Source organism: Apium graveolens, chromosome 1 (genome assembly GCF_009905375.1).
Source record: "Apium graveolens cultivar Ventura chromosome 1, ASM990537v1, whole genome shotgun sequence".
NCBI lineage: Eukaryota > Viridiplantae > Streptophyta > Magnoliopsida > Apiales > Apiaceae > Apium > Apium graveolens.
This window is the reverse complement of record NC_133647.1, coordinates 205,473,481-205,485,920: the sequence shown is the minus strand read 5'-3', so window position 1 is coordinate 205,485,920 and position 12,440 is coordinate 205,473,481. Positions and strand designations below refer to the sequence as shown.

The 12,440-nt window shown below is 31.5% G+C and overlaps 1 protein-coding gene across 1 annotated transcript; it reads left to right on the top strand.

The window, feature by feature from the left end:
- The first annotated feature begins 7,596 nt into the window (after window positions 1-7,596).
- On the top strand, window positions 7,597-8,169 carry LOC141718359 (uncharacterized). The gene has a single exon (XM_074520744.1). It carries the CDS (start codon window positions 7,597-7,599, stop codon window positions 8,167-8,169), a length of 573 nt encoding a protein of 190 aa, XP_074376845.1.
- The last annotated feature ends 4,271 nt before the right edge of the window (window positions 8,170-12,440 follow it).

Sequence of the window (12,440 nt, the reverse complement as noted above, 5' to 3'; positions counted from 1 at the left end):
AGTCCAAACACTAACTAACACTATTCTTTTAACGTAAGAGTAGATTACATATGTTAATATCAATATCTTTGTTCCCCTAAACTTATATAATATTCTCTTATTTAGTATGAAATTTAATTTTTAAAATATAATATATTATATTATAAATAAATTTAATTATTATATCATTATTCAAGATTAATTCCTTTCTAGAGTTTTTAGAATTTTTTATTAGGGTGAATATCAGCTGCACGTATAGGAGTAGAAAAACTCTGGGTGAGCTGCTTTGGTAGTAGAATTATCTTTTTAAAATATTACTATGTCTTGTAAAGTACCAATTTATTGTCATTATATATACACAGACATAGATCTGTATTTATTTGTGTTAGGTGGATAGTGAAAAAAAGTTAGCATGAACTAGTGGGCTGAGCAATTGAGTGGTGCAGCAGCTCCAGTGCTGCCCATTTGAGAGCCTTTAGACATCGGGCCTCATCATTTTTCTTTTATTTTGCATTGGAGCTATGAGATTTGAACCGGGTTGCACAAGTATTGAATGATAAAGGTATATCACTTCTGACAAATGAGTCTTAACATTGGAATAAGTTGGACAGTTAGAGAGGCCATTATTTTTGGTTGAGGTGATATAAGTTGGGTCCCACTAAAAATAGGCAACCTAACATTTGTATTGCAGTTGCTATTAGGATTAGAAACACTGATTTGGTAGTAGAGTCATCTTTTCAAAAAATTACTGTGTCACAATTTGGAAAGCATCAACTTATTCTCAAGTACTTGTTTGTGTTAGGTGTGGAAAAAGTTAGCATGCATGCATGGGTGGGCTGAGCAATTGAGTGGTGCAATACAGCTGCAATATTATTTCAATCATCTTTTTCTAGGGAAGGTTCTAACCTTGTAGAATTCGAATGAATGGTGTGCAATTAGCTTACTATCTTCAATTATTTTTAGTAGTAGCTTTTAAACTTGAAAACACGCATTTACTATAAGACATGCATGAACAATAGTTATGGCCTTGCACTCCATTATCCAGGTCTTTTTTTGAGAGGGGGGACCCTAGAGTGAGTCTCTAGAATGAATATATTGGTGTATTGGGCTATATTAGATTTTTGGGTAAATTTCTTAAAAAATAATATATAAAACATATGATGCTAAAAATAAGTTGGAATCAGCAAACTAAATGAATTAAAGTTGATAATTAGTAAATTAATGATTAAGAAGATAACTAAAACGTACTTTATAATAATTTAATAAATATTTGAATTAAAATAAATTTAGTTAAAAACAATGGTAAAATTTAAAATTGAGTTAATTTCTAAGCAATCATAAAATTTTAATATCAATCCAAACACTAACTAACACTATTCTTTTAACATAAAATAGATTACATATGTTAATATCAATATGTTTGTTCCCCTAAACTTATCTAAGATTGTCTTATTTAGAATGAAATTTAATTTTTAAAATATAATTTATTATATTATAAATAAATTTAATTTTTATATCATTATTCAAGATTAATTCCTTTGTAGAGTTTTTAGAATTTTTTTAGTAGGGTGAATATCAAATGTCTTGGAAAGCAGCAATTTATTGTCATTATATACACACAGATATAGATCTGTATTTGTTTGTGTTAGGTGGATAATGGAAAAAGGTTAGCATGCATTGGTGGGGTGAGCAATTGAGTGCTGCAGCAGCTCCAGTGCTTCCCATTTGAGAGCCTTTAGACATCAGGCCTCCTCATTTTTCTTTTATTTTCCATTGGTGCTATGAGAATTGAACGGGGTTGCACAAGTGCTGAATGCTAAAGGTCTAACACTTTTGACAAATAAGTCTTAGCATTTGAATAAGTTGTTCACTATCTAGATATGCCATTTTCTATTGAGGTGATATAAGTTGGGTCCCACTGAAAATAGGCAACCTCATATTTGCATTGTAGTTGCTATTAGGAGTAGAAAAATTATCACTGCTTTGGTAGTAAAATCATCTTTTAAAAAATATTACTTTGTCAGAACTTGGAAAGCAGCAATTATTGTGGTGTATTTGTGATTGTGTTAGGTGGATAGTGGAAAAAAGTTAGCATGCACATTATTATTTCAATCATCCTGTTCTGGGGAAGGTTTTAACTTTATAGAACTCTAATGAGTGGTGAGCAATAAACTTACTATCTTCAATTATTTTTAGTTGTGGTTTCTAAACTTGAAAACAGACATTTATTGTAAGACATCTGTAGTGACTCTAAATATATGCATGAACAATATTTATGACCTTGCATTCCATTATCCAGGTCTTTTTTTGAGAGAGGGGAAAGATGGCTGTGAGCGAGTTGTGTTAAGGCCCTAGAGTGAGTCTCTAGAATGAATGTATTGGTGTGTTGCTGTCTATTAGATTTTTGGATAAATTTGTTAAAAATTAAAAAAATAGAACATGTGATGCTAAAAATAAGCGGGAATCAGCAAATAAATGAATTAAAGTTGATAATTAGTAAATAAATGATTTAGAAGATAACTAAAACCTACTTTATAATAATTTAATAAATATTTGTATTAAAATAAATTTAGTTAACTAACAATGGTGAAATTTAAAATTCAGTTAGTTTCTAAGCAATCATAAAATTTTAATATCACTCCAAACACTAACTAACACTATTCTTTTAACGTAAGAGTAGATTACATATGTTAATATCAATATCTTTGTTCCCCTAAATTTATATAATATTCTCTTATTTAGTATGAAATTTAATTTTTAAAATATAATATATTATATTATAAATAAATTTAATTATTATATCATTATTCAAGATTAATTCCTTTGTAGAGTTTTTAGAATTTTTTTATTAGGGTGAATATCAGCTGCACGTATAGGAGTAGAAAAACTCTGGTTGAGCTGCTTTGGTAGTAGAATCATCTTTATAAAATATTACTATGTCTTGTAAAGTACCAATTTATTGTCATTATATATACACCACATAGATCTGTATTTGTTTGTGTTGGGTGGATAGTGAAAAAAAGTTAGCATGTACTAGTGGGCTGAGCAATTGAGTGGTCCAGTGCTGCCCATTTGAGAGCCTTTAGACATCAGCCCTCGTCATTTTTCTTTTATTTTGCATTGGAGCTACGAGATTTGAAGCGGCTTGCACAAGTATTGAATGATAAAGGTTTAGCACTTCTGACAAATGAGTCTTAACATTAGAATAAGTTGGACAGTTAGAGAGGCCATTATTTTTAGTTGAGGTGATATAAGTTGGGTCCCACTTTAATTAGGCAACCTGACATTTGCATTGTAGTTGCTATTAGGAGTAGAAAAATTATCAGTGAGCTGCTTTGGTAGTAAAATCATCTTTTAAAAAATATAACTCTGTCAGAACTTGGAAAGCAGCAATTATTGTCGTGTATTTGTGATTGTGTTAGGTGGATAGTGGAAAAAAGTTAGCATGCACAGTATTATTTCAATCATCCTTTTCTGGGGAAGGTTCTAACCTTATAGAACTCTAATGAGTGGTGAGCAATTAGCTTACTATCTTCAATTATTTTTAGTTGTGGTTTCTAAACTTGAAAACAGACATTTATTGTAAGACATCTGTAGTGACTCTAAATATATGCATGAACAAAATTTATGGCCTTGCCTTCCATTATCCAGGTCTTTTTTTGAGAGAGGGGAAAGATGGCTGTGACCGAGTTGTGTTAAGGCCCTAGAGTGAGTCTCTAGAATGAATGTATTGGTGTGTTGCTGTCTATTAGATTTTTGGATAAATTTGTTAAAAATTAAAAAAATAGAACATGTGATGCTAAAAATAAGTGGGAATCAACAAATAAATGAATTAAAGTTGATAATTAGTAAATAAATGATTTATAAGATAACTAAAACCTACTTTATAATAATTTAATAAATATTTGAATTAAAATAAATTTAGTTAACTAACAATGGTGAAATTTAAAATTCAGTTAATTTATAAGCAATCATAAAATTTTAATATCAGTCCAAACACTAACTAACACTATTCTTTTAACGTAAGAGTAGATTACATATGTTAATATCAATATCTTTGTTCCCCTAAACTTATATAATATTCTCTTATTTAGTATGAAATTTAATTTTTAAAATATAATATATTATATTATAAATAAATTTAATTATTATATCATTATTCAAGATTAATTCCTTTGTAGAGTTTTTAGAATTTTTTTATTAGGGTGAATATCAGCTGCACGTATAGGAGTAGAAAAACTCTGGGTGAGCTGCTTTGGTAGTAGAATCATCTTTTTAAAATATTACTATGTCCTATAAAGTACCAATTTATTGTCATTATATATACACAGGCATAGATCTGTATTTGTTTGTGTTAGGTGGATAAGTTGGACACTTAGAGAGGCCATTCTTTTTAGTTGAGGTGATATAAGTTGGGTCCCACTAAAAATAGGCAACCTGACATTTGTATTGCAGTTGCTATTAGGAGTAGAAAAACTATCAGTGAGGTGCTTTGGTAGTAGAGTCATCTTTTCAAAAAATTACTGTGTCACAATTTGGAAAACATCAACTTATTGTCATGTACTTGTTTGTGTTAGGTGTGGAAAAAAGTTAGCATGCATGCATCGCTGGGCTGAGCAATTGAGTGGTGCAATACATGTGCAATATTATTTCAATCATCTTTTTCTAGGGAAGGTTCTAACCTTGTAGAATTCGAATGAGTGGTGAGCAATTAGCTTACTATCTTCAATTATTTTTAGTAGTGGCTTTTAGACTTGAAAACACCCATTTACTGTAAGACACACATGAACAATAGTTATGGCCTTGCACTCCATTATCCAGATCTTTTTTTGAGAGAGGGGGAAAGATGGTTGTGACTGAGTTGTGTTAAGACCCTAGAGTGAGTCTCTAGAATGAATATATTGGTGTATTGCGGTATATTAGATTTTTGGATAAATTTCTTAAAAAATAATATATAAAACATATGATGCTAAAAATAAGTGGGAATCAGCAAATTAAATGAATTATAGTTGATAATTAGTAAATTAATAATTTAGAAGATAACTAAAACGTACTTTATAATAATTTATTAAATATTTGAATTAAAATAAATTTAGTTAAAAAACAATGGTGAAATTTAAAATTGAGTTAATTTCTAAGCAATCATAAAATTTTAATATCAGGCCAAACACTAACACTATTCTTTTAACATAAAAGTAGATTACATATGTTAATATCAATGTCTTTGTTCCCCTAAACTTATCTAAGATTGTCTTAATTAGTATGAAATTTCATTTTTAAAATATAATTTCTTAAATTATAAATCAATTTAATTTTTATATCATTATTCAAGATTAATTCCTTTGTAGAGTTTTTTAGAATTTTTTTAGTTGGGTGAATATCAAATGTCTTGGAAAGCAGCAATTTATTGTCATTATATACACACAGATATAGATCTGTATTTGTTTGTATTAGGTGGATAATGGAAAAAGGTTAGCATGCATTAGTGGGGTGAGAAATTGAGCCCATTTGAGAGCCTTTAGACATCCGACCTCCTCATTTTTCTTTTATTTTATATTGGAGCTATGAGAATTGAACCCCGCTTTGCACAAGTGTTGAATGCTAAAGGTATAACACTTCTGACAAATGAGTCTTAGCATTTGAATAAGTTGTTCATTATCTAGAGATGCCATTTTTTGTTCAGGTGATATAAGTTGGGTCCCACTGAAAATACGCAACCTGACATTTGCATTGTAGTTGGTATTAGGAGTAGAAAAATTATCAGTTAGCTGCTTTGGTAGTAAAATCATCTTTTAAAAAATGTTACTTTGTCAGAACTTGGAAAACAGCAGTTATTGTCGTGTATTTGTGATTGTGTTAGGTGGATAGTGGAAAAAGGTTAGCATGCAGAGTATTATTTCAATCATCCTTTTCTGGGAAAGGTTCTAACCTTATAGAACTCTAATGAGTGGTGAGCAATTAGCTTACTATCTTCAATTAGTTTTAGTTGTGGTTTCTAAACTTGAAAACAGACATTTATTGAGACATATGTAGTGACTCTAAATATATGTATGAACAATATTTATGGCCTTGCATTCCATTATCCAGGTCTTTTTTTGAGAGAGGGGAAAAATGACTGTGACCTAGTTGTGTTAAGGCCCTAGAGTGAGTCTCTAGAATGAATGTATTGGTGTGTTACTGTCTATTAGATTTTTGGATAAATTTGTTAAAAATTAAAAAAATAGAATATGTGATGCTATAAATAAGTGGGAATCAGCAAATAAATAAATGATTTAGAAGATAACTAAAACCTACTTTATAATAATTTAATAAATATTTAAATTAAAATAAATTTTTAGAATGAATATATTGGTGTATTACCGTCTATTAGATATTTGGATAAATTTCTTAAAAAATAATATATAAAACATATGTGCTAAAAATAAGTGGGAATCACCAAATTAAATGAATTATAGTTGATAATTAGTAAATTAATGATTTAGAAGATAACTAAAACCTACTTTATAATAATTTAATAAATATTTGAATTAATTTAAATTTAGTTAACAAACAATGGTGAAATTTAAAATTCAGTTTATTTCTAAGCAATCATAAAATTTTAATATTAGTCGAAAAACAAACTAACACTATTCTTTTAAAGTAAAAGTAGATTACATATGTTAATATCAATATATTTGTGCCCCTACACTTATATAAGATTATCTCATTTAGTATTAAATTTAATTTTTAAATTATAAATTATTATATTATAAATAAATTTAATTTTTATATCATTATTCAAGATTAATTCCTTTGTAGAATTTTTAGAATTTTTTTAGTAGGGTGAATATCAGCTACAAGTATAGGAGTAGAAAAATTCTGGGCCAGCTGCTTTGGTAGTAGAATCATCTTTTTAATTGTGTTAGGTGGATAGTGGAAAAAAGTTAGCATGCATTAGTGGGCTGAGCAATTGAGTGCTGTACGAGCTCCAATGCTGCCCATTTGAGAGCCTCTAGACATCCGGCCTCCTCATTTTTCTTTTATTTTGCATTGGAGCTATGAGACTTGAACCGGGTGGCACAAGTGTTGAATGATAAAGGTGTAGCACTTCTGACAAATGAGTCTTAGCATTGGAATAAGTTGGTCACTTTCTAGAAAGGTCATTTTTTGTTGAGGTGATATAAGTTGGATCCCACTAAAAATAAGCAACATTACATTTGTATTGCAGTTGCTATTAGGAGTAGAAAAACTATCAGTGAGCTATTTTGGTAGTAGAATCGTCTTTTAAAAAAAATACTCTGTTAGAACTTGGAAAGCAGCAACTTATTATCGTGTACTTGTTGTTGAGTTTACTTCTAAACATGTTCTATTTGTTTGTTTTATTTAATAATGTTTTGAATAAACTAACGTGTATATGTTGAAGTAGTTATAGTCAGTTTGGTGTTCATGGAGATAAAACAAGAGTGTGACCTGGTTTGTAGGAGTTATGGATGTTAGCTGCTTTCTTTATTTATCGTGTAATTCTTCCTGTTTTATTCTGTAATCCTAGTTGCATTTCTAAACAATTATCTTTACTTTCTAACATCTGGTATCAGAGCACTATAAACAGTTAGAGAAACGTAGTATCGAGACACAACAATGGCAGATTCAAGCAAGGGCAAAGACAGGCAAATTGGGCTTAGCTACCCAATGCTAACAAAAATAAATTATACTGCCTGGGCTATGAAAATGAAAGTATATTTGCAGGCATATAACGTGTGGGAAGCAGTAGAGCCCAAGGACCCAAAAGCACCCATCGAGGACAAGGCGGATAAACGTGCTATGACGATGATCTACCAGGAAATCTCAGAAGAACTGCTGTTGAAACTAGCGGAGCGTACAACTGCCAAACAAGTCTGGCCAGCCATTAAAACAACGTCTTTAGGTGCTGATAGGGTGAAGAAATTTAAGGCCCAAACTCTCAAGGCGGAGTTTGAGTCGCTGAAGATGAATGAGACGGAGCAATTGGATGACTTTTGTTTTAAATTGAATGGCTGGGTTGCGAAGATCAGGGCACTTGGAGAATCAATTGGAGAGAAGTACGTTGTGAAGAAAATCCTACGGGCAGTTCCAACAAAGTTTCTACAAATTACCTCAACACTTGAGCAATTTGGCAATTTAGAAACAATGTCTATAGTGGAGGTAATTGGCTCGTTGAAGGCTCATGAATAACATCTTTCAGGACAAGGTGAGAGCAAAGAAGGGCAACAACTACTCATGACTGAGGAAGAATGGTCAAAATATGAAGCCAGTAGTGGGAAGCTTCTGCTTACACGTGAAGAATGGCTGCAAATATCTAATCGAGGTGGAAACGGTTTTCATGGACGGGATAATCAGGGAGGTCGTGACAGAATTGATCGAAGTAAAATAAAGTGTTTCAACTGTGGAGCATATGGGCATTTCGCTGCCGAATGTAGAAAACCGAAGAGGGACAAAGTGCATCGCGGAAAAGTGCATTTGTCACAAACAGCTGATGATGAACCTGCTCTCCTAATGATAATAAGTAATGAAACAACAAACGGTGTGATTTTGCTCAGTGAAGGATCAAAATCGAACACAAAGGAGGAAGCAGATAATATGTGGTATCTCGATAACGGAGCAAGTAACCACATGACCGGGTGTCGTGAAAAAATTGAAAAGTTGGACAAGACACTACGAGGACATGTGAAGTTTGGTGATGGATCTCGAGTACAAATTGAGGGCAAAGGGACAATTAACATGGTGTGCAAAAATGGCGAAAACAGAACACTCCACGGAGTCTACTATACATGGGGTCCATTGAAATAAACCTATTTATCAGCCATCAAACTATAGGGCGCGTCCTTCCTACACACAGGGCGCGCCTACTTTTTTTCCATAACTTTATCTGTTCCTTAATTTTAGCCGTTTCTTCCCCAATTTTGACTATTTAATTAATCTCAATCTGAATATTGTTTATACCAATTTTTGGGCATAACAACTACTCCCCAAATTCCATATGTCATTGAAAATGGGACTGGAATTTTTTCCCATCCTTATCAAAATCTGTATAAACAAACTTTCCAAAACTATTTTACTAGGCGCACCCTAAACATGGCATGCCTTTTTAGAGTTTCAAATTTTTGCATTCAGAATTTCAAGTTATTGTGATAACCATATGAGGCGCGCCTTTAAGATGGCGCGTCCTAGAATTTTAAAAGTTTTCAAACGGTTCCCCTAATTATTTCAAAATCGTGCCTGACGTGATTGATGTGACTTATTTTAACAGCTGTCACTTTTTCAGCTATAAATACAAGTCACATCCTTTCTTTTACATTTTACTTTTACCCTCCCTCTTACTCTCTCAAAGCACCACCACCGGCGATACCATTTTATTGCTCGGAATCCTCTCTCTCGGTCACTATTTCCCCAGCTTTTTCTGATCAATCTCTTCTTCACTTAAAAAGGAATGTAAAGTTTTTCTCCTTTTTTGGTTTTATTATGTATGTTATACTGCATGTCACTTTGTCTTTTCGACTTCTTTAACTGTTCTTAGTGTATAAGAAATTATGTATATATACCTGTGTATGTATATTTGTAAATTTTGAATCTTTGCTGTTTTAGATCCAAAATCATTTAGTTCAATTTTCAATTTCATGTTTCTAGGAATCCTAACCGTTCACCTTCAATTAGGTTTAAAAACGTACATTCCGCAAGACCCGACCATGGCGCGCCCTTACATTTAATTATGAGGCGCGTCCTCCCATTTTGTTACCAGTATTGCTACTATAGCGTGTTTAAGGTGTAACGCCTGGGAAAATTACGTTTGTATTATATCATATTTATAATAAGATATGTGTGTTAATGTGTCATTTATGTGTAATTAACTGTCAAACCCTAATTATTATGTGTTACATGCATTATGTGTCATCCTGGTATTTTTAAGGTATTTTTTCAGATATTTTATTCTGCATTGGTAGCTTTCATTTCAAAAGTTTTACGACCCGAATCATGATTTTAAGGCAGATATTTCAAATAAAATAATGGGTCTTATTTTTCATCAAACAGCTTTTACCATCGCATTATTTAGAACATCTAGATAAATTACAAATTTTCTCGTTTCGCGAAAAATGACTTTTCCGGGCCTCACTGGGTGTTAAAAACCCCACAAAAATCACATTTTTATTTTTATAAAATTATAGGACTTTTATTTATATTATTTCTTTGTATTTGTTAATTATTCACATTTTTTAGGATATTTTGGCATATATATTGTATATATAAAATATTTAATAATTAAATTTTAATACTCAAAAATTATAAAATTAGGGGCCTATTAATTTTAAAATGTTTAGAATTAGGGCCTTAATTTTAATCAGGAGAATTAATTTTACTTCCATAAATAGCCAAATTATTTTATAATTTTAATTAATTAATTATTAAAAAATCAAAAAATACCCAAATTCTCTGAAAACCGGGTTATGAAGAACAGGGTCGGGTCGAAGAATTAATCGTTGCTTTTGGACTGAATACAACATCAAATCAACTGTTCCAGTAACCAAATCGAAGGTTTTGATCCATTCTTCATATTTTTGATATCAATTTCATGTTTTAATACATCGTTTTTGATTTTTTGATTTCTAGGATTTATGTTCGAATTAGGGATTTTTGATTCTAGGGTTATAATGATGTTTTGATGATTGATATAGCTTCCTGAGATGATTTACAGTTTATTTATGGTGTTTAATTGAACAAACGATACCTGGATAGTCATATTCGATTGTTAGGGTTTATACCGAATTTTCAAATTACAACTCGATAATTTCTGTGAATATTTGATTCCTGATAGGTTAGGGGTTAGTTTGTATGTGTTCTTATCTTTGATTTGCACTATAGAACGTTAAGTTTCATTTACAGAATCAAAAGATAGGATTTTGGCCGGAGTTTAGGTCGGTGTTCGATCGATTTTGGCCGGAGAAATTGTTATATGGATGATTTTGTTGAACAGATTTGCAATGGAAACCACACAAAAATCACCTCAAACGGTGAAGATTTAAGGCTTATCGGAACATGGCCAGAGTCCGGGGAACTCGCCGGATTCTGGAAATTCATTTTAATTCCAAAAATTATAAAAAAATTATTTTTAATTTTGATTTTTCTTAAATAATTATTCAAAATTTTTTTAGGGTTCAATAATTAGTAATAATTATTTATATTGGATAATAAATTGATTTATCTGTATTTATTTAATGATAATTTAACCGTTAGTCTGATTCGAACAAAACGAAAGCCCTTTTTCTCGGAAAAATAAATTATTTTTATTAAAAATATTATTAAAACCTAATTTCTCCTAGAAATTAGTTGACCTTGTTAGTTGTTTGATTATCAACCGAATTGCGTGCCGAGACGAGTCCGAAAAATTCCGAAAATAGGAAACGAGTCAGATAATGATCAATTGATCGATCAGCGAGTAGATTTTGGTTCTAAAAATTATTCTAACTATAAAAATGATTACGTGCTTGTGTGCTATGTGTGTATTATGTGGATAATCGAGTCTTGATTGTTCATATATGATATACGAGTCAGTCATAAGCGCATGGGTAGACAATAAGAACGATATGATATCGATTTGAGACGCAATTGAAGTACGAGATGTTTAAATCATTCTCTTTCTCTAACAGAAGCTAAGTCAGCAAGGTAGATCAAATTGGTAATAGAAGAAAGTGATATACTTGCAGTGAGTCGCAGAGAAGGCAAGTTTTTCCCCTATTATACTCTCAGAATAGTGAAATTTCTTCAAATTCATATTACGCTTGAACTCTTTTGATTCTTGTTTGTATTTCATTTCAATTTCTTAATTCAAATTTTTATTTATAAATATTGATATATTCTGGTGTTTGGAATATATCAAAGCATACTGATTGTTCCGGTTGCTACTTCAAGCACTGGATAATGATACTTTTGGGGATTAAGCTTCACTGAATCCTAAGGACCGGGACATAACCTGATCCTTGATATGGGCCGTAGTGAGATATAAATATGTACTGTATCCTGGCTGATCAGCAGGGTATATATGCGAACTTGTGTCGAGTTAGTTCGTTGTACTCGCCAGTATTGGCCTTCTTTCTATTCTCGTGGGGTTATATCTTTATAGATATACCTAGGTTACTGATTTACTTAAACTGCTTTACCACTGTTTATATTTTACGGACTTGTTGATCAATTTTTGGCTCACCCCATTTTTATTATTATTCACCTTATTGTTTTTAGTTCAGAAGGAATATGAAACGCATCAGGACTCGAGTGGTAAAGAAGCGGGTCAAGCCTCGGGATCCTCGCATACCCAAGGTGTTGATCCCAATCCAGGAAGAAAGATTTGAGTTGCCCGAACAGGTGGAGTGTAGATAGTTAATGTGTGTAATTGAATAAAAGATAATCTTAGTTTAAAACTGGTTAGACAATGGTTTGTAATAAAGAGAGTTTGT

Coding starts and splice junctions, on each gene's coding strand:
- LOC141718359 (XM_074520744.1), top strand. CDS start 7,597: ATGGCAGATTCAAGCAAGGGCAAAGACAGGCAAATTGGGCTTAGCTAC.